Raw genomic sequence first — 22,937 nt, 5'->3', positions numbered from 1 at the left:
AGATACTACTGTAAGGTCCTATAGACAGATCAGAGACTATCACAGATACTACTGTAAGGTCCCATGGACAGATCAGGAACTATCACAGATACTACTGTAAGGTCCTATAGACAGATCAGGAACTATCACAGATACTACTGTCCTATAGACAGATCAGGGACTATCACAGATACTACTGTAAGGTCATATAGACAGATCAGGAACTATCACAGATACTACTGTAAGGTCCTATAGACAGATCAGGAACTATCACAGATACTACTGTAAGGTCCTATAGACAGATCAGGAACTATCACAGATACTACTGTAAGGTCCTATAGACAGATCAGGAACTATCACAGATACTACTGTCCTATAGACAGATCAGGAACTATCACAGATACTACTGTCCTATAGACAGATCAGGGACTATCACAGATACTATTGTAAGGTCCTATAGACAGATGAAAAGACAAACAAACTGTTAGTCAGACAAGACTTGGTTGAAAGTGAATGAAAATTAATGGATGAAAATTCAATGTGACTGAAACTTCTATGTTTATGTAGCTGCAGTTGAGGAAGAGCGCTACAGCCAGAGCCTAACGGCTAGCGTTGTTAGCTTCACATTAGCCTAGCATTGCTAGCTTAGCGTTGTTAGCCTAGTATTGCTTGGCTAGCATTGTTAGCCTAGTATTAGCCTAGCGTTGTTAGCCTAGTATTGCTTGGCTAGCATTGTTAGCCTAGTATTAGCCTAGCGTTGTTAGCCTAGTATTGCTTGGCAAGCATTGTTAGCCTAGTATTAGCCTAGCGTTGTTAGCCTAGTATTGCTTGGCTAGCATTGTTAGCCTAGTGTTAGCCTAGTATTGCTTGGCTAGCATTGTTAGCCTAGCATTAGCCTAGCGTTGTTAGCCTAGTGTTATTAGCAGAATTACTAAGACTGAGGGAGCAGCCACACACTGCTGTAGCAGAGCTGCCAACAGTCCAGTTAGGTACTGTATGTTAAGTTTGTTAACAGTACAGTATGTTGGCTGGAGGGTGAGAGCACAGCTGAGGGTGTCAGCACGGAGGGAAGGGCAGGTAGCAGGTTAGCAGGGGGAGGCTAGGTGGTCTGGTTCAGCAGAGTTAGAAGCAAGATAACTGCAGGGTAGGAAGGCTCAGAGAAACCAGAGGCACTAACTAACAGCCGAAGCAGCTCTAACAGCCCTATAACAAGCAGAGGTCCCTTAAAGCCACAGCCATGCTGTCAGAACAGAAATGTTAGCAGTACCACAACACACCGCTATCTAACAGAACAGGACAGGGTTAGTACTACAATACACCACAACTGACAGGAACCATTTGCCATATAAATTGGTTAACATAATAATGTTTTCATGTACTTGACAATCAAATTGTGAATGAAATATTATTAGGCTAGAAATGTAACAAATGTAGTGTGTTAAACATTACTGTATTTTTTCCAATCAGTATACACACACACACACACACACACACTATTATAACTATTATAGAACAAAATACCAACCAAATCTTTAACCCAACTGAATGAAATAAACGTTGCTCTCATGGTCAAATGAAGAACATAGATCAGATAGGTGAGTTGTGATTCCTCAGAGGTGTATTAATACTGTAAACAACATGAAACACAGTCACACATACAGTAGTAGAGTTGTAATGGCCCCTGACAGGGTTCACACACACCAATGTTGGAAAAGTATCAGTGTTGATTGATTTCAGGGGGCATTATATATAAAATATACATTTAAAATCAACATCTGATTTGTCATCATCATGTTCAGATTGTGTCTAGTTCGACTCGCTTAGCCTGATTGGCTCTACGTTCGGCTAGTCTAGCCTGATTGGCTCTACGTTCGGCTAGTTTAGCCTGATTGGCTCTACGTTCGGCTAGTTTAGCCTGATTGGCTCTACGTTCGGCTAGTTTAGCCTGATTGGCTCTACGTTCGGCTAGTTTAGCCTGGATTGGCTCTACGTTCGGCTAGTTTAGCCTGGATTGGCTCTACGTTCGGCTAGTTTAGCCTGGATTGGCTCTACGTTCGGCTAGTTTAGCCTGATTGGCTCTACGTTCGGCTAGTTTAGCCTGGATTGGCTCTACGTTCGGCTAGTTTAGCCTGGATTGGCTCTACGTTCGGCTAGTTTAGCCTGGATTGGCTCTACGTTCGGCTAGTTTAGCCTGATTGGCTCTACGTTCGATTCATTTAGCCTGATTGGCTCTACGTTCGACTCGTTTAGACTGGCTGGTTCTGTAAGAAGGAGAGGTAAAGAGAGAGACAGAGTTCAGCTAGTTTAGCCTGGCTGGTTCTGTAAGAAGGAGAGGTAAAGAGAGAGACAGAGTTCAGCTAGATGGGGCTAAACTTTACCATTACACTGATCCAGGGTAACTGCGTTATCATCAGCAAAACATCTTGTGCCTGAAATGTTACCATAGTCAAATATTGGCCCTTCCAGCAATGTCACAATATCCATCCGATTGATCTTAGTCAGGACCTCTGTAAGGGAATCCGCTAAAGTGAGACAGAAACAGACACACTGGTTAATACAGTACATACAGCAAAACACAACAGTATTAAAACATACTGATCACATTAAAGCTACTTCCTACCCACGTTCTAAACAACACAACAGTATTAAAACATACTGATCACATTAAAGCTACTTCCTACCCACGTTCTAAACAAAACAACAGTATTAAAACATACTGATCACATTAAAGCTACTTCCTACCCACGTTCTAAACAACACAACAGTATTAAAACATACTGATCACATTAAAGCTACTTCCTACCCACGTTCTAAACAACACAACAGTATTAAAACATACTGATCACATTAAAGCTACTTCCTACCCACGTTCTAAACAACACAACAGTATTAAAACATACTGTAATGACCTGAGACAGCTCTGTGTAGAGTAATGACCTGAGACAGCTCTGTGTAGTGTAATGACCTGAGACAGCTCTGTGTAGTGTAATGACCTGAGACAGCTCTGTGTAGAGTAATGACCTGAGACAGCTCTGTGTAGACTAATGACCTGAGACAGCTCTGTGTAGACTAATGACCTGAGACAGCTCTGTGTAGAGTAATGACCTGAGACAGCTCTGTGTAGAGTAATGACCTGAGACAGCTCTGTGTAGAGTAATGACCCGAGACAGCTCTGTGTAGAGTAATGACCTGAGACAGCTCTGTGTAGTGTAATGACCTGAGACAGCTCTGTGTAGTGTAATGACCTGAGACAGCTCTGTGTAGACTAATGACCTGAGACAGCTCTGTGTAGACTAATGACCTGAGACAGCTCTGTGTAGACTAATGACCTGAGACAGCTCTGTGTAGACTAATGACCTGAGACAGCTCTGTGTAGAGTAATGACCTGAGACAGCTCTGTGTAGTGTAATGACCTGAGACAGCTCTGTGTAGTGTAATGACCTGAGACAGCTCTGTGTAGAGTAATGACCTGAGACAGCTCTGTGTAGTGTAATGACCTGAGACAGCTCTGTGTAGACTAATGACCTGAGACAGCTCTGTGTAGACTAATGACCTGAGACAGCTCTGTGTAGACTAATGACCTGAGACAGCTCTGTGTAGACTAATGACCTGAGACAGCTCTGTGTAGAGTAATGACCTGAGACAGCTCTGTGTAGTGTAATGACCTGAGACAGCTCTGTGTAGTGTAATGACCTGAGACAGCTCTGTGTAGAGTAATGACCTGAGACAGCTCTGTGTAGTGTAATGACCTGAGACAGCTCTGTGTAGACTAATGACCTGAGACAGCTCTGTGTAGACTAATGACCTGAGACAGCTCTGTGTAGAGTAATGACCTGAGACAGCTCTGTGTAGAGTAATGACCTGAGACAGCTCTGTGTAGAGTAATGACCTGAGACAGCTCTGTGTAGAGTAATGACCCGAGACAGCTCTGTGTAGAGTAATGACCTGAGACAGCTCTGTGTAGTGTAATGACCTGAGACAGCTCTGTGTAGTGTAATGACCTGAGACAGCTCTGTGTAGAGTAATGACCTGAGACAGCTCTGTGTAGTGTAATGACCTGAGACAGCTCTGTGTAGAGTAATGACCTGAGACAGCTCTGTGTAGTGTAATGACCTGAGACAGCTCTGTGTAGTGTAATGACCTGAGACAGCTCTCTGTAGTGTAATGACCTGAGGATTAACCTGTGGTTTCAGTAATGACTCGTTACATAAAACAAGTCTTCAGTTCAGGGAGGAAATGGGATACCTACTTGTGGCATTTTTACCATCTCTGCTAACCCATTTCTTTAAAAGCATGAAACTCTGAGCGGTCAGAGAGTTGGGGTTATCCACGCGGATGTGATTGATCTCATCTACAGAGAAATCCATTTCCCTGGCAAGCTCTGAAACAGAAACACATTAAATATGGATTAGACTCCTCTCCTCCCTTTCCTCTCCTCTCCTGTCTTCATTTCCCTTTCTTTACCTCCTCTCCTCTCTTTTCCTCTCCCCTCCTTTCCTCTCCTCCTGTCTTCATTTCCCTTTCTTTACCTCCTCTCCTCTCTTTTCCTCTCCTCTCCTTTCCTCTCCTCTCCTGTCTTCATTTCCCTTTCTTTACCTCTCCTCTCCTCTCTTTTCCTCTCCCCTCCTTTCCTCTCCTCTCCCCTCCTATCCTTTCCTCTCCTCTCCCCTCTTTTCCTCTCCTATGCTTTCCTCTTCTCTCCTCTCCTCTCTTTTCCTCTCCTCTCCTGTCTTCATTTCCCTTCCTTTACCTCCTCTCCTCTCCTCTCCTGTCTTCATTTCCCTTTCTTTACCTCCTCTCCTCTCCCCTCCTTTCCTCTCCTCTCCTCCCCTCTCCTCTCTTTCCCTCTCCTCTACTCTCCTGTCTTCATTTCCTTTGCTTTCCTCTCCTCCCTCCCGTCCTCTCCCCCAGACAGACATGTGCATAATGCCGCAGTGCAGGCAGGGAGGGGACTCTCCCCCAGACAGACATGTGCGTAATGCCGCAGTGCAGGCGGGGAGGGGAGCTGGGCACCCTGCCATGACACTCCCTTTCCCTCCTGATAATAATGACAGTAACCTCCAGATTGAACAGACTACCCACCTCAGTCATCAACAGGAACACTGTGGTGTCACAATCTGAAATCTAATGTGGACCATTGATATATTCTAGCCGTCTCCAGTCAGTGTGTGGGGTAATGGTGTGTGTGTAGCTGGTACGTTATGTCACTGCAGTAGAAGAGAGACTGCCATTCTACTGCCGTCCTCCAGTCAGCGTGTGGGGTAATGGTGTGTGTGTGGCTGGTATGTTATGTCACTGCAGTAGAAGAGAGACTGCCATTGTACTCCCGTCCTCCAGTCAGCGTGTGGGGTAATGGTGTGTGTGGCTGGTACGTTATGTAGAAGAGAGACTGACATTCTACTGCCGTCGTCCAGGGGGAGACATCTTACCAGTCCAGCTCAGACCCAGGTGATCTGCCACTATGGCCATCCGTAGGTCAGTCCTCTCACAGGGGCTCTGAGGGCCTGGTGGGGTCAGACAGCACCATGTTATCATCTCATCACTGTGTATTTAACAGAAACAGAACATACCTTTTCCTGGCCAGATTCTCCTCATCAATTCAGAGGTCTCTGGATATAGTAAGATCATAGTAAACACTCTACATTTTGGAGTACCTGGCTGTACCTTTCCAAATAAAAAGCCAGATAGAAATAGGTAGAATTGTGAGGATCCAATGGCAAGACAAAGGCACGTAGACAGTTCCAGTAGCAGACAAGTATCTGTTGTTGAGTGGGTGTTAGGTATGTAACCAGCCAGTCTACCAGGCAATCAAACCGTCACAGAAACAAAACCACCCCAATTCACATGTCACTAGCTCTATAGTGTGGAGCTTGGTGTTCAAGGCCAAATGTGTTTCAGAGTGAAATGAAAGTAGACATGCCAGTAACCTGTGTGTCTGTGTATGCTGGAGGAGACTGGGCCACGGTCACCTGTCTGATACTGCTATTCTACTAGACTGATACAGACTCAGCACAGCTCTACATGGGCCAGAGATGACTCGTCTGTACAGCGCTCTGGTCACTATCATGCTGCAGTACCTGACTACTGTTTCCTACTTCCTGTTCCTACTTCCTGTTCCTACTTCCTGTTTCCTACTTCCTGTTTCCTACTTCCTACTTCTTCCTAAGTCTGGTTGGACAGTTAATACATCTACGTCTGGTTGGACAGTTAATACATCTCCTAAGACTGGTTGGACAGTTAATACATCTCCTAAGACTGGTTGGCCAGTTAATACATCTCCTAAGACTGGTTGGCCAGTTAATACATCTCCTAAGACTGGTTGGACAGTTAATACATCTCCTAAGACTGGTTGGCCAGTTAATACATCTCCTAAGACTGGTTGGACAGTTAATACATCTCCTAAGACTGGTTGGACAGTTAATACATCTCCTAAGACTGGTTGGACAGTTAATACATCTCCTAAGACTGGCTGGACAGTTAATACATCTCCTAAGACTGGTTGGACAGTTAATACATCTCCTAAGACTGGTTGGACAGTTAATACATCTCCTAAGACTGGTTGGCCAGTTAATACATCTCCTAAGACTGGTTGGACAGTTAATACATCTCCTAAGACTGGTTGGACAGGACACAGAGATGACAACGACAGAATGACAGCTACAGTTAAGTCACATCACAGCCAATCACAACGGCTCATGCACTAAAGATCAACAAGTGTAAAGTTTTACAAACTAGGCTTGGTCTCCATGACGGGGGCCATGTTGGACCCTGCAACCTGATTGCATTCCTTCTCCTGTCCTGCAGCCGGCCTACTGCTCCTCCTCTCTTCCTTCCATCTCCTTCTCTTCTTCTCTCTGCCGGCCTGCTCAACCTCTGCTCTCACGTCTCTACAAGACCTGGATGTAGTAGTGGACCTGGATGTAGTAGTGGATCTGGATGTAGTAGTAAATCTGGATGTAGTAGTGGACCTGGATGTAGTAGTAAATCTGGATGTAGTAGTAAATCTGGATGTAGTAGTGGACCTGGATGTAGTAGTGGACCTGGATGTAGTAGTGGTCCTGGATGTAGTAGTGGACCTGGATGTAGTAGTGGACCTGGATGTAGTATTGGACCTGGATGTAGTAGTGGACCTGGATGTAGTAGTAAATCTGGATGTAGTAGTAAATCTGGATGTAGTAGTGGACCTGGATGGAGTAGTAAATCTGGATGTAGTAGTGGACCTGGATGTAGTAGTGGACCTGGATGTAGTAGTAGACCTGGATGTAGTAGTGGACCTGGATGTAGTAGTAAATCTGGATGTAGTAGTGGACCTGGATGTAGTAGTAAATCTGGATGTAGTAGTGGACCTGGAAGTAGTAGTGGACCTGGATGTAGTAGTAGACCTGGATGTAGTAGTGGACCTGGATGTAGTAGTAAATCTGGATGTAGTAGTAAATCTGGATGTAGTATTGGACCTGGATGTAGTAGTGGACCTGGATGTAGTAGTGGACCTGGATATAGTAGTACATCTGGATGTAGTAGTAAATCTGGATGTAGTAGTGGACCTGGATGTAGTAGTGGTCCTGGATGTAGTAGTGGACCTGGATGTAGTAGTGGACCTGGATGAAGTATTGGACCTGGATGTAGTAGTGAAACCTGGATGTAGTAGTAAATCTGGATGTAGTAGTAAATCTGGATGTAGTAGTGGACCTGGATGTAGTAGTAAATCTGGATGTAGTAGTGGACCTGGATGTAGTAGTGGACCTGGATGTAGTAGTAGACCTGGATGTAGTAGTGGACCTGGATGTAGTAGTAAATCTGGATGTAGTATTGGACCTGGATGTAGTAGTGGACCTGGATGTAGTAGTGGACCTGGATGTAGTAGTAAATCTGGATGTAGTAGTAAATCTGGATGTAGTAGTAAATCTTGATGTAGTAGTGGACCTGGATATAGTAGTAGACCTGGATGTAGTAGTAGACCTGGATGTAGTATTGGACCTGGATGTAGTATTGGACCTGGATGTAGTAGTAAATCTGGATGTAGTAGTAGACCTGGATGTAGTAGTGGACCTCGATGTAGTATTGGGCTTGAATGTATTGAAGGAGGAGCGCTGTGACCTGTTGTTATCTGACCTGTTGTTTTCTGACCTGTTGCTAGAGGCTCTACCTGACCTGTTGTTATCTGACCTGTTGTTATCTGACCTGCTGGTAGAGGCTACACCTGACCTGTTGTTATCTGACCTGCTGGTAGAGGCTACACCTGACCTGTTGTTATCTGACCTGCTGCTAGAGGCTACCTCTGACCTGTTGTTATCTGACCTGCTGCTAGAGGCTACCTCTGACCTGTTGTTATCTGACCTGCTGCTAGAGGCTACATCTGACCTGTTGTTATCTGACCTGCTGCTAGAGGCTATACCTGACCTGTTGTTATCTGACCTGCTGTTATCTGACCTGCTGGTAGAGGCTATATCTGACCTGTTGTTATCTGACCTGCTGCTAGAGGCTACATCTGACCTGTTGTTATCTGACCTGTTGTTATCTGACCTGTTGCTAGAGGCTACACCTGACCTGTTGTTATCTGACCTGCTGCTAGAGGCTACACCTGACCTGTTGTTATCTGACCTGTTGTTATCTGACCTGTTGTTATCTGACCTGCTGCTAGAGGCTACACCTGACCTGTTGTTATCTGACCTGCTGGTAGAGGCTACACCTGACCTGTCTTTAGATACACTACCTGGCACTTGGCCCGTTCTACTGCTCTCCTTCCCTCCCTCCCTGCTGCCACTCTGACTCTGGTTCTGTCCTGATTACAAGGGAACACTCTTCACTGCTTTCACTGGAATTCACTGGTCCAATCTTTTCCTAGCAACAGGCTGTGTAACTGTTTAGCATTCTGCTTTCTCACAGGAATTATTTGACTGAATACTTGAGTTATAGGGGCTTTAACTGGTAATCTGGACCTGGATATTTGAGTTATAGGGGCTTTAACTGGTTATTGCTGGACTCTTGACAGAGACAGAGCTCTCTTTACTGTCCTCCACCCTGTTCTCCTCCACCCTGTTATCCTCCAGTCTGCTGAAGGCTGCCTCCAGCCTGTTCTCCTCCAGCCTGCTGAAGGCTGCCTCCACCCTGATCTCATCCAGTCTGCTGAAGGCTGCCTCCACCCTGTTCTCCTCCAGCCTGCTGAAGGCTGCCTCCACCCTGTTCTCCTCCACCCTGTTCTCCTCCAGTCTGCTGAAGGCTGCCTCCACCCTGTTCTCCTCCAGTCTGCTGAAGGCTGCCTCCACCCTGTTCTCCTCCAGCCTGCTGAAGGCTGCCTCCACCCTGTTCTCCTCCAGCATGCTGAAGGCTGCCTCCACCCTGTTCTCCTCCACCCTGTTCTCCTCCAGCCTGCTGAAGGCTGCCTCCACCCTGTTCTCATCCAGCCTGCTGAAGGCTGCCTCCACCCTGTTCTCCTCCAGCCTGCTGAAGGCTGCCTCCACCCTGTTCTCCTCCAGTCTCCTGAAGGCTGCCTCCACCCTGTTCTCCTCCAGTATGCTGAAGGCTGCCTCCACCCTGTTCTCCTCCAGTCTGCTGAAGGCTGCCTCCACCCTGTTCTCCTCCAGTCTGCTGAAGGCTGCCTCCACCCTGTTCTCCTCCAGTATGCTGAAGGCTGCCTCCACCCTGTTCTCCTCCAGTCTGCTGAAGGCTGCGTCCACCCTGTTCTCCTCCACCCTGTTCTCCTCAACCCTGTTCTCCTCCACCCTGTTCTCCTCCAGTCTGCTGAAGGCTGCGTCCACCCTGTTCTCCTCCACCCTGTTCTCCTCCACCCTGTTCCCCTCCAGTCTGCTGAAGGCTGCCTCTACCCTGTTCTCCTCCAGTCTGCTGAAGGCTGCGTCCACCCTGTTCTCCTCCACCCTGTTCTCCTCCACCCTGTTCCCCTCCAGTCTGCTGAAGGCTGCCTCCACCCTGTTCTCCTCCACTCTGTTCTCCTCCAGTATGCTGAAGGCTGCCTCCATCCTGTTCTCCTCCAGTCTGCTGAAGGCTGCCTCCACCCTGTTCTCCTACAGTCTGCTGAAGGCTGCCTCCACCCTGTTCTCCTCCACCCTGTTCTCCTCCAGTCTGCTGAAGGCTGCCTCCACCCTGTTCCCCTCCAGTCTGCTGAAGGCTGCCGACACCCTGTTCTCCTCCACCCTGTTCTCCTCCAGTATGCTGAAGGCTTCCTCCACCCTGTTCCCCTCCAGTCTGCTGAAGGCTGCCTCCACCCTGTTCTCCTCCACCCTGTTCTCCTCCACTCTGTTCTCCTCCAGCCTGCTGAATGGTACTGCCAGGGGCTGGTGTGGTGCTCTGAATGGTACTGCCAGGGCCTGGTGTGGTGCTATATTGGTACTGCCAGTGTCTGGTGTGGTGCTCTGAATGGTACTGCCAGGGTCTGGTGTGGGGCTATAAATGGTACTGCCAGGGGCTGGTGTGGTGCTCTGAATGGTACTGCCAGGGGCTGGTGTGGTGCTCTGAATGGTACTGCCAGGGTCTGGTGTGGTGCTATAAATTGTACTGCCAGGGTCTGGTGTGGTGCTATAAATGGTACTGCCAGGGTCTGGTGTGGTGCTATAAATGGAACTGCCAGGGTCTGGTGTGGTGCTCTGAATGGTGCTGCCAGGGTCTGGTGTGGTGCTCTGAATGGTACTGCCAGGGGCTGGTGTGGTGCTATAAATGGTACTGCCAGGGTCTGGTGTGGTGCTCTGAATGGTACTGCCAGGGTCTGGTGTGGTGCTCTGAATGGTGCTGCCAGGGGCTGGTGTGGTGCTCTGAATGGTACTGCCAGGGTCTGGTGTGGTGCTCTAAGTGGTACTGCCAGGGTCTGGTGTGGTGCTCTAAGTGGTACTGCCAGGGTCTGGTGTGGTGCTCTGAATGGTACTGCCAGGGTCTGGTGTGGTGCTCTGAATGGTACTGCCAGGGTCTGGTGTGGTGCTCTAAGTGGTACTGCCAGGGTCTGGTGTGGTGCATAAATGGTACTGCCAGGGTCTGGTGTGGTGCTCTGAATGGTACTGCCAGGGGCTGGTGTGGTGCTCTGAATGGTGCTGCCAGGGGCTGGTGTGGTGCTCTGAATGGTACTGCCAGGGTCTGGTGTAGTGCTCTGAATGGTACTGCCAGAGTCTGGTGTGGTGCTATAAATGGTACTGCCAGGGTCTGGTGTGGTGCTATAAATGGTACTGCCAGGGTCTGGTGTGGTGCTCTGAATGGTACTGCCAGGGTCTGGTGTGGTGCTCTGAATGGTACTGCCAGGGTCTGGTGTGGTGCTATAAATGGTACTGCCAGGGTCTGGTGTGGTGCTATAAATGGTACGGCCAGGGTCTGGTGTGGTGCTATAAATGGTACTGCCAGGGTCTGGTGTGGTGTTATAAATGGTACTGCCAGGGTCTGGTGTGGTGCTATAAATGGTACTGCCAGGGTCTGGTGTGGTGTTATAAATGGTACTGCCAGGGTCTGGTATGGTGCTATAAATGGTGCTGCCAGGGTCTGGTGTGGTGCTCTGAATGGTACTGCCAGGGGCTGGTGTGGTGCTCTGAATGGTGCTGCCAGGGTCTGGTGTGATGCTCTGAATGGTACTGCCAGGGGCTGTGGTCTGAAAGACAGTCAGGGGCTTGATATTGTGGAGGGGCCTCTACCCAGTCAGGGGCTGGTCTAACAGGGGCCTCATTAGAGGAATTTACGCAGTCAGGGGCTAGTCTAATAGGGGCCTCATTAGAGGCCTCTACCCAGGCAGGGGCTGGTCTAACAGGGGCCTCATTAGAGGCCTCTACCCAGGCAGGGGCTGGTCTAACAGGGTCCTCTATAGGGGCCTCTACCCAGGCAGGGGCTGGTCTAACAGGGGCTTCTATAGGGGCCTCTACCCAGTCAGGGGCTGGTCTAACAGGGGCCTCTATAGGCGTCTCTACCCAGTCCGGGGTTGGTCTAACAGGGGCCTCATTAGAGGCCTCTAGCCAGTCAGAGGCTTGTCTAACAGGGCCTCATTAGAGGCCTTTACCCAGTCAGACAGAGGCTTGTCTAACAGGGGCCTCATTAGAGGCCTCTACCCAGTCAGCGGCTTGTCTAACAGGGTCTCATTAGAGGCCTTTACCCAGTCAGAGGCTTGTCTAACAGGGGCCTCATTAGAGGCCTTTACCCTATTCTGTGACATGATTACACCTGACCTTCTGACCTAGTCCCTTACACCCCTGACATCCCTTCAGAGTTATGCTCACCAATCTGAAAAAACTGCAGTCTTTCTTCAACAATATCCCGCTTGCTCATGTCAATCGCACCACTGCGAGTCATCTCAAACATCTTCCCTTCATGGAAGGGGAACGGGTTTGGCTCGCTAGTCGGCGTGGTGCTATCATCGGTCGGTGTTCTGGCAGGGGTCGTGTCTGGGGTCGTGGCCTGTGACCTGTCGTCTGCTGCCAGCCCAAACGGCTTCGGCTCGTCGTCTTTTATCCTGGCGTCAACCACTTCATTGTCTCCTCCTACACTGGACCAGGGGTCAAAGTCCAGACCTTTAGTAGCAACAGTTTTAAACGGAGAGTCAAACGCCTCCTCTAGCTTGTAACTAAAGTATGTATCAGAAAACCCATCGTTGTCCTTCTGGTCCTGAGAGATGGCCCCATCTGTTTTTATGTCAACTGGATCACTTTTAGCTTGAGCCTTTCTGGATTCCTCCTCCGGTGTTTTTTCCTCTTCAATGGCCTCTAGTTTGGTCTGACTGAAGGAGCGGTCGCAGGACCGGAGCATGCTGTCTGAGGTCCACACGTCCTTCCTGCTGTCCGGCAGGCTGAAGGGTTTAGTGTCTATCTCACACAGACCATCGTCCTCATCCTGCATGTCATACCCATCCAGGGAGTCGACCTCAGTAGCGTCAGTGTCATGAGAGAACTCTGCCGTCGTGGCGATAGAACAGTCTGTTATGGACTGGTCATTTCCATTCTGTTCAGAGTCGTACTCCTCTGTTTTACCAGCTTCATAAGTTCCATTAGTTTTGTTACTTCCTGGCTCTTTGTTGTTTCTGTTTTTATCCTGTTTTGGGGATTTGGACCCATTCTTGATCTCCTGCTCCTGCCCCTCTGAGATCTTAAAGGTGTATTTCTTAAAAGAGATGGGCTGGAAGACGGACTCATCATCACTGGAGTCACTGTCGTCAGCCCCGGGGGGGACCGGGGAGGGGGGCTGGACTCTGATGATGGGCTCTGTGAGGAAGTGTTTATCATACTCTTCCTGGAGGTTGACCTCCATCATCTCCATGTCCGCCTCAGAGGAACCACATGATCCCTTCTTCTTCTTCTTCTCCTCGGGGCCGGACTGCTCAGAGTCCAGGGGAGGCGGAGGGGGGAATTGGATGTACGCTACTCCTTTGTCTTTAGGTGTCTGTCCAGCCTGGTGGTTTCCATTCTTAAGGTCAGCTGCTGTGACATTAGGTGTCTCTGGTTTGAAGTCCTTGAAGGAAAATACCTGGCCCTGCTCCTCCTCTGAGGAGTCCTCGGAGACCTCTGGGATAGGGCTAGGCTGGAAGGGAGTGAAGCCCAGGATGGAGTCTGGTGTTCTGGAGGTGAGGTCATAGCTGATCTCCTCTGAGCTAGGGGTCTCCGGGGTGAGGGGACTCTTCCCTGAGCTGTCTATGAAAGATACCTGCTCTAGCGTGTCATCGTCAGGACTGGCCTGAGGCGAAGAGGGCTGTTTCTGTTTGTACAGTACTCCTCCTCTGCCCTCTCTTTCTCCCTGCCTACCCACCTGGACACTCACATAGACAGGTAATGTTTTGATGCCTTTGAAGTTTTCTCTGGTGGTGGTTTTCTCTGGTGCTAATCTCTCTTGTATTTCTCTTGTGCAAGTGTCATGCACATTGTTCAAGTTAGAATCTTTTGGTGCATTATCTAATATTTCAAGAGATGTGTCTGTTAGTTCTTCTGTCTTTGTAGGGCTTGTTACTGGGCTGACCCTTATTCTGTTCTTATTTAGTATAGGGATTTGGGATGTCTTTTCAGATGGCTTAGTTACTGTGTCTTGTTTTGCTTTCTCTGACTGATCGCTGTCTGAGTGACTAGACACAGACCTGTCTGGGATCTGGTACTCTGTCTTTTTTCTAAGATTCTTGTTTTGTGCTTCCCCATGGTGTTTAGACACAGGTTCAGAATGAGCAACCCTATTGGTTGTGGGACTTGATGCAACATGTTTGGAAGGAGAATCCCTCATAGAAACCTGTTCTTTTTCAACTTCCCCACTGTTCTCCTTGGGTGCGTCATGTGTAGGACTATGTGATGGTGGTCCCTTTACACCCTTACTGATCTCAATGCCCTGACTCTCCTGGCTCAATGGGCTTGTTTTCTCTGATTCTTTATCAGTCTGACCTGTTAGGTGTTTTAAGGCTATGGTGTATGGTAGGTTCTTATTAGTCAGTTTGTCTCCTGATTGTTTGGGGGCAGCTGATGAGACAACTGATTTACTGCTATTGGAAGCAGGTCCTTTGAGTTTCTCTGGAATCTTTTTAAAAGGACTTCCTTCCTCTGTGGCCTCAGACCCTATAGTTGTCTTTCCTCCAGTGAACAGTTGATTCACTGGCAGCTTGTTCTCCTGCAGTCTGCTGACTGGGGGTGTGGACTGTACTAGCTGAGGACTACTCTTATCTTGGTTCTGAGCCTCTGATTCGAACTTCATCCTAACAGAGCTCACTCTAGAGATGGAGGCTTTAACCTGGGTTGGCTCAGAGAATTCCTCTGCCTTTGTCTGCTGTTTGGATGTATCCTCACTGAAGTGGGAGAGAACAGCTCTCTCTGGACTGTTGGGTAGACTAGAGGTCTTCCTCTCAGTCGTACTACTGAACAGTTTGTTCCCCCTTCCCTTGCCCCACTCCTCCCCCTCTGCCTTGGCTTTCTGCTGGGTTTTCTCTGGGCTATTACAGGTGGAGCTGGGCCCAGACCTGGTCTCCCTGGGGTCTCTCTTTGGAGGCTTTTTCTCCGGGGATTGCAGTTCGTCGTTCAGTTTCTCAGTTTTGTCACGGAAAAACTGAGAGACCTCGCTCAGTTTCTCCTCAGCTTCCTTGACAGTTTGATCCACGCGGTCCTCGTAGATGAGCTTCTCTCTGTTCCTGTCCAGCTTGTCCTCAGTGAAACGCATCCACACTGCATGTTTTGGGCTGCCTGGCTCTGTGGTGTAATGCAACACTGTCACTTTGTCAAACTTGTCATCCTTATGAGAACATTTACCTGACTTAGAGGATGTATCCTTTGATGACTTGAAAGTGAACTCTTTCCTGGGCACGGCCTCTTTCTCACCGTAATCGCTCTCTGCCCCATGCGACTCTGAGGTAATTTGGTGTGTTTGGTCAGCCATAGAGTCCTCTGTATCAGAGTGGGATATGTCTAGTTTCTCAGAACGGAGCATCTTCTCAGCGAACCTGTAAGACTCTCCCCTGAGTTCAGAGAGCTCGTCGTCGTGATACTCTACAGAGTGCTGGCTGAGCAGTTTGAGAGCTTTGTAGGAGTCATCGGCCATGAGCTGAGTGGAGCTGGGCCGGCTGTCATTGGCAGTAAGCTCCTCCCCTTCCTGCTGCGCCTCGTCGTAATCAGGCAGTTCTTGGATTCTGTGGTCTCCTTTATAGAAATAAGAGTCTGGAATCTTCTTAGTCTCCCTGATAATCACCTCAGTTGGTTGGAATGTGTTTCCTTCTTTTTCTATGTGAACCTCCATTATTCTTTTGGCTTTAGTGTCATTATCAATAAACCTAGGGGTGAGTTCATCCCCTTTGACAGAGTCCTGATCAGCCTTGTGCTCAAACAGTCCAGCTAGTTCTTTGGAGGGGTCCCTTCCGGACTGGAATGCTTTCATTATGTCTCTGACTGACATGGTCTCTTCCATCCTCTCCGAGCCGTCTTTCAGCTGCGGTTTGTGGTAAACCATGCGCGTGGTGGTGGTGATGTGGGTCTCCTCTTTGAGCCTCATGCTCTTGCTAACGACAGAGTCAGAGTCGTCAGACACTTTGATCTGGAAGGATTTGACTTTGTCTTTGATGGCGGAGGAGGCCTCTGGTTCAATGCAGGCCGGCAATGCTGAGGCTGCCTCCTCCATCTGCACCTCACAGGGTTCGTCTGGGTGCTCGTAGCTCCTGATATGGACCACCTCGGTCCTAGTCTCAGTGATGCAGGGAGGGATGGGGTCAGTGAAGGGGGGTTTGGGCCCGGTGCTCTCTGCACTTTGGGGGGCTGAAGGAGTCTTTTCACTCCTGGTTTCAAAGCCGCTGTCTGACAGAGGACTCTTATCCTGCTCATGAGATAAGTCCTCTGGTGACTCCAATATGGCGTCAGGTCCATAATATGACTCTGCTAGTTTACATAAGTCTTTCTCAGAGGCAGAGGTACGCATACCTGAGGGAGGCATCTTGAGTTTTTTTAGTTTCTGTTTGTCCTCCCCTTCCCTTTTCGCCTCCTCATATCTGCTCTTCATCTCGGCCATCTTAGAAAGAGAACTAGCACCTATGTCATTGGCCAGGTAGTCAACAACCTTGGCTAAATTCAACTCTTTACTGGGCATAGACTGGGGCCTAAAGGAGAGTGTGTTCGGGTCAAACGGAGGGTGAAAGAATTCCTTAGCACTTTGCTGGGCTTCTTCTAACTCATCTTTAGAGAACTCCTCCCACTCCTCCTCGGAGGGCTTCCCTCTACAGGCTTGACTATCACTCACCACATCCTTGGTCAGTATCTCACTGACTTTCACTAGATCCTCCTTCACTTTCTCTACTATGGTGAAGGGCTCCTCATCCTCCATCTTAGGCTCTTTAGGAGTCTGAGACTGAACGTTCCTGGCTGTTCTGGGGTCAGTCTGCAAGATGGCCGTCATCCTGATCAGGTCCTCCTTCATATCGGCCACGTCTTTCAGGATGTCCTGATTGGAGGATAGGGAGGAGGGTGGGGTTAGAGTGAGCCCTGGGGGGGTGATGTAAGGAGGGGACTTCACCGCCGTCTTTGACCTGCGAGAGTCTGCAGACGACATCTTCAGCGACCCAGGCCCTTTTTTCATTTGGGACTCGGTCGCAACATTGAGAAAAGAGTATACAGGTACAGTCATTGTATTGGGTGTTGCTGAGGTGGTGGAAGAGGTTTGAGACCTCATAGAGCCGTAGACAGAAGTTGAGGTGTTAGATCTACGCGAGGACGCCGATTTGAGTGTTCCGTACCCTGAAGAGTTAAATGTCCTTTCGGCCTCATTTATAGCTGCACTAACACTGGAAGTGGCGGCGTGAGTGGTGGTCTGTATCCTCTCCTGCAGACTGCTAGACCTATCAGAGAGCAAACAGGAGCAGGGGGAGGAGGGAGAGGGGGAGGAGGACTGAGAAGAAGAGGCGTACTTCATGGGAGAAACTAATCCATTCACCATAGCAGAGGCTTCTGAGGAGTGGGCTGGTGAGGACAGAGAGGGGAGGGGCTTCCCCTTAGATGGAGCTGAAGTAGTGGACAGGCCAGGAATGGTTCTGACAGGGGAGGAGGATGAAGACGACAGGACTGATTTGAAGGGTAAACTAGAGGAGTACATGTTGGCTGTGCCCTTGGGAGATTCGGGTTGAGTTATGGTTGATCTATCTGGAACAGACCCTGTGTTAGAGGCTGGGGTGGTCCTGGAAGAAAATGGGCTGGATAGTCCTTTAATGAAGACAGGATCTGCTCCAGGTTTAGAGGAAGAGGACACCAGACTGGCAGAGACCTGGACCGGGTACTGGGCCTGCTGTACAACAGTCTTAATAGGGGAGGCCATAGTTCTATAGGATCTGACAGGTATAGAAGCTATGTCGCCAGAGGACTTGACTGAATGTGATGGTGAGGCTCCGAGGGTAGATTTGATTGGAGAGGCGGAGGAGAGCAACCAGGCAGACTTTAGTGGCGATGCAGATGGTGTGTTGGGCGGTGAGCCGGAGAGGGAGCCCAGTCCACACCTTGCTTGGACAGTGTGGGGAAGAGGCGCAGCCGACCATGCCTTGTAAGATCTTGTTGAAAAGACAGGTTTGTGAGTGTAACCAGCAGGCAGTGTTCTTGCTGTGCTTCGCTCAACTGTTTCTTTAAATAAGCAAAATGAAATCCAACAGAAAATCAACAGAAAATGGTTGAAAAACAGAGAGACCAGAGGGGGAAAAAAATGTGTCAGTGACGCTTCTATTATCAAGGGAGGAAGAACAATACTTTGATGAAGAGTTGAAATGGGAATGACGAAGCCGTAAAAGGAAATATGATCCACTATGATCCATGGTTACGACAACGTTACACAGCAAGATGGAAAAGAAGCTCCAATGAAGAACATACAGCAAAACAACCACTTAAGATCATGACAAACTAAACATAAACATGGCAACAAGACAAATGCACAGAACCCAGAATAACATCAAACTGTTCTCTGTACACTTGGGATGTGCTACATTCCTCTGGCTATGCAGATCAATCTGTGTCTTTTATCTGTTCGGTCTGATGTTCCACCTTTCCATTTCCCCCCAAATTAGGGTGTTCTGACAAAACAGAGGTAGACGCTATACAGAAGCCTCCATCTGTCTGTATCACAGCAAGATATATGGCAGAACACAGCTCTAGGTTTCAGCTCCATGATATCTCTACATGTCATGCAAGACTGAGTCCCCTTAGTGACCAGCGACTATGGTGGAAACTGTAGCAGCTGAGAGAAAGTCAGCAGCGACCTTCCATGCATTTCCCTACAACAGAAAGGAAACGCTATACAATCACAAAGCCAATCATTATGTGAGTCAATCAAAGCAAAATCTGTGTGGCGCGATTCGAGTTATTTTTATTGCTGGTAAAAAAATGATATCTTAAATAAAAAAATAAAAACATTGTGGGCAAGCACAGCACAGTAAATGAAAACACTAATCAAACCAAACCAAGCACAACACAGTAAGTTAAAACACCAATCAAACCAAACCAATCACAGCACAGTAAGTTAAAACACCAATCAAACCAAACCAATCACAGCACAGTAAGTTAAAACACCAATCAAACCAAACCAATCACAGCACAGTAAGTTAAAACACCAATCAAACCAAACCATGCAAAGTAAACCGTGTCAGAAACAAGCATCTGGACTTACAATACAAGTTATGTAGGTGAGAATATGCAGATATCACATATAAATATGTAATAGCTATAATCTGTATTGTTCACTCCAATATGCAACATGTTAATGCAAATCATCTCCAAGCATATTATTATTATTGTTGTTATAGAAGTTAGTGAAAATGTCTCACTCACTCGTGGCGGGCTCGGCGAGATAGCTGTACCGCTTACGTAAGGTTAGAGATGTAAAGGTATGGCGTCGTTCTGGCTTTTCAGTCTGCAACGACAACACAACATCCTATTAGACATTAAGTGGTAGTAGCTATCTCTGGGTCAACTCCTCAGATCAATAGGATCTGAAACGTAGGGTTTTGGACCTGACAGTAAATGGTAGTAGCTGGGTGGTATCCCTGGGTGGTATCTCTGGGTGGTATCTCTGGGTGGTATCCCTGGGTGGTATCCCTGGGTGGTATCTCTGGGTCAACTCCTCAGATCAATAGGATCTGAAACGTAGGGTTTTGGACCTGACAGTAAATGGTAGTAGCTATCTCTGGGTCAACTCCTCAGATCAATAGGATCTGAAATGTAGGGTTTTGGACCTGACAGTAAATGGTAGTAGCTATCTCTGGGTCAACTCCTCAGATCAATAGGATCTGAAACGTAGGGTTTTGGAACTGACAGTAAATGGTAGTAGCTGGGTGGTATCTCTGGGTGGTATCTCTGGGTGGTATCTCTGGGTGGTATCCCTGGGTGGTATCTCTGGGTGGTATCTCTGGGTGGTATCTCTGGGTGGTATCCCTGGGTGGTATCTCTGGGTGGTATCTCTGGGTGGTATCTCTGGGTGAGTTTACTGACTGTGTCTCTTCTAAGAACTGTGATAACTGAACTGGTCAGTGTTACTACAACATTGTTACATTAAAACAATCTACATCCTTAACGGTAGCCTATTAACAACATATGTAAAGAAAATCAACCATGAATTGATTTCCTTTGGCTTTATTGGTAATGTAGAAAAGTGTTATTAAAATCTAAGTAGTAAATCACCAACAGCGCTGCGTGGTTAAGTTAAAGAGTGTTTTCCTAAAGGGACAGATCAGGGGACATGGATGGATGGGTCGACGTAGAGCCAAGGGTTTACATTGGGACACATCATGCACTATGTAGATGCTAACAGTTCAGGAGCTTCACAGAAGCAGAGCTAAATGACCCAATGGCAGCAGCAGAGGACACAGAGCAGTGCCATATTGACCAGCAAAGAGCAGTGCCTTATTGAACAGCAAAGAGCAGTGCCTTATTGAACGCTAGGTCACCAGAGAAGCACAGCCATGGAGGAAATGGGTAAAGGTCACCAGAGAAGCACAGCCATGGAGGTACAGGGGTAAAGGTCACCAGAGAAGCACAGCCATGGAGATACAGGGGTAAAGGTCACCAGGGTACTGTATATTACCTCTTCATCTGGGTCTGACTCCATTTCCTTGGGTTCCCAAGATGCATTGCAGATGCAGGCGGAATAAGGAGGGGAATGGACAGGATGTAAAAAGGAGTGATTGACAGAAAACCGTTAGAGAAGCCACCGCAAAGCCAGCAAAGAAAAACACAGAAAACAAACAGCATTGAAAATCTAACACTAACAGCAGATTGGAAGCCACAGAAACCACGGCAACAACCACAAAGTCAGCCAGTTCAAAAAAAGAGCAAGGCGCCAAAGCATGAAATCCCAAATCAGATGGGAGATTTGGTTGGCTAGGAAACAGCCAAAGATAACCACTATGAAGCTCAAAACAGATAAAAGACACACTCAGTAAGCACTTCACCTCTAGCATACTGCTCTATCCCCCTGGATGAGGATGGGGATGACATGGAACACAGCCATTACGGCAGCTGAGTGCCTTACCTTCTTCAGCGCAGGGAGAGTGATGTTCAGGTTACACACGGCCGTCTGGGGGAAACCCTTAGCGGTCTTAGTGGTCTCCTTCAGAAATGTCAGACGGCCACACGGCTCCTGGCTGTTGTCTCTGACCTAGAGAGGAACCAAAGCATTTAGGGTTTATGGCTCTTAATGCTATATGTTGTCTCTGACCTAGAGAGGAACCAAAGCATTTAGGGTTTACGGCTCTTAATGCTATATGTTGTCTCTGACCTAGAGAGGAACCAAAGCATTTAGGGTTTACGGCTCTTAATGCTATATGTTGTCTCTGACCTAGAGAGGAACCAAAGCATTTAGGGTTTATGGCTCTTAATGCTATATGTTGTCTCTGACCTAGAGAGGAACCAAAGCATTTAGGGTTTACGGCTCCTGGCTGTTGTCTCTGACCTAGAGAGGAACCAAAGCATTTAGGGTTTACGGCTCTTAATGCTATATGTTGTCTCTGACCTGGAGAGGAACCAAAGCATTTAGGGGATATTCAACACATGAAAGAATGCACCCAGTTTACGTCTCTTAATGATATAGATCAACTCTACTACTGTGATGTCAGGAAACCACTATCCTAAGAGTTCCTGAGGGTAAAATGAGTTCATGAAGGGAGAGTACTCATTAAAACCAGTGATCCAGTTCAGTAGGTACGGACAGGGTCAGAATGGACCTGTTGGAGGGCTCACCGGGTCCAGAGGGACAGAAAGCCCTGTTGCTGCAGCAGAGTCCAGGAAGCCAGTCACAGATCAATAAGAGGCAGGATGGAACGAGGTTATGGCCTCCAGGCCTTGATCTAAAGAGGTTTGTTCCTATCCGTACTGGTTCCGTTGCAGCCTCCTACCCAGGCCATGAGTCAGTGGAGAACATCCAGCAGCCTCCTACCCAGGCCATGAGTCAGTGGAGAACATCACGCAGCCTCCTACCCAGGCCATGAGTCAGTGGAGAACATCAAGCAGCCTCCTACCCAGGCCATGAGTCAGGGGAGAACATCACGCAGCATCCTACCCAGGCCATGAGTCAGTGGAGAACATCAAGCAGCCTCCTACCCAGGCCATGAGTCAGTGGAGAACATCACGCAGCCTCCTACCCAGGCCATGAGTCAGTGGAGAAAATCACTCAGCCTCCTACCCAGGCCATGAGTCAGTGGAGAACATCAAGCAGCCTCCTACCCAGGCCATGAGTCAGTGGAGAACATCACACAGCCTCCTACACAGGCCATGAGTCAGTGGAGAACATCAAGTAGCCTCCTACCCAGGCCATGAGTAAGTGGAGAACATCACGCAGCCTCCTACCCAGGCCATGAGTCAGTGGAGAACATCACGCAGCTTCCTACCCAGGCCATGAGTCAGTGGAGAACATCACGCAGCCTCCTACCCAGGCCATGAGTCAGTGGAGAACATCAAGACAGTAATAGAGTATGTGTACCTTCACACAGAAAGGAAGCCGGTTCTCTTTGAATGCGTAGAAGTTGAGCACCAATAGCTGTCCAGCCTTGGCCAGAGGAGCTAAGTTCCCATAGCAGTCCACATAGATGGGCCTCCCCTCCAGAACCTAGGACACAACATCATCATTCAGTACAGGTGCATCAAAGCGGGAACAGAGAGACTGAAAAACAGCTTCTTTTTACACTTTATATAATGTTTACATACCCTACATTACTCATCTCATATGTATATACTGTACTCTATACCATCTACTGCATCTTGCCTATGCCGTTTGGCCATCGCTCATTTATATATTTTTATGTACATATTCTTATTTATTCCTTTACACTTCTGTGTATATAAGGTAGTTGTTGTGGAATTGGTAGATTACTTGTTAGATATTACTGCATGGTCTGAACTAGAAGCACAAGCATTTCGCTACACTCGCATTAACACCTGCTAACCATGTGTATGTGACAAATACATTTGATAATGACATCCTGGTCACACAGCTTGGTCCAACCATACAGTGTTCAAGTCCTTCTAGAATCATGTATGGTGTAGGAATACATTCCCTTCTAG

At 48.0% G+C, this 22,937-nt stretch overlaps 1 protein-coding gene across 23 annotated transcripts in view; it reads right to left on the bottom strand.

Moving 5' to 3' along the window:
• Window positions 1-22,937, bottom strand: part of ank3b (ankyrin 3b) — a 692,976-nt gene that overhangs the window by 37,178 nt on the left and 632,861 nt on the right. For 8 of the 23 annotated variants that reach the window (XM_082965026.1, XM_082965032.1, XM_082965030.1 and 5 more), the window contains 6 exons: window positions 22,357-22,482; window positions 20,911-21,036; window positions 19,212-19,293; window positions 5,409-5,483; window positions 4,229-4,360; window positions 2,358-2,501 (listed from right to left, as the gene is read on the bottom strand). In XM_082965026.1, the coding sequence (XP_082821152.1) occupies window positions 2,358-2,501; window positions 4,229-4,360; window positions 5,409-5,483; window positions 19,212-19,293; window positions 20,911-21,036; window positions 22,357-22,482 (685 nt within the window). Of the gene's footprint in view, window positions 1-2,357; window positions 2,502-4,228; window positions 4,361-5,408; window positions 5,484-11,731; window positions 18,015-19,211; window positions 19,294-20,910; window positions 21,037-22,356; window positions 22,483-22,937 lie in introns of those variants that run through there. The other 15 variants (XM_082965015.1, XM_082965019.1, XM_082965020.1 and 12 more) reach the window with 7 other exon arrangements.

Source organism: Salmo salar, chromosome 18 (genome assembly GCF_965601325.2).
Source record: "Salmo salar chromosome 18, fSalSal1, whole genome shotgun sequence".
NCBI classification, from domain to species: domain Eukaryota; kingdom Metazoa; phylum Chordata; class Actinopteri; order Salmoniformes; family Salmonidae; genus Salmo; species Salmo salar.
Note: the sequence above shows the minus strand (reverse complement) of the source record. Positions and strands in the feature narration are given on the sequence as shown.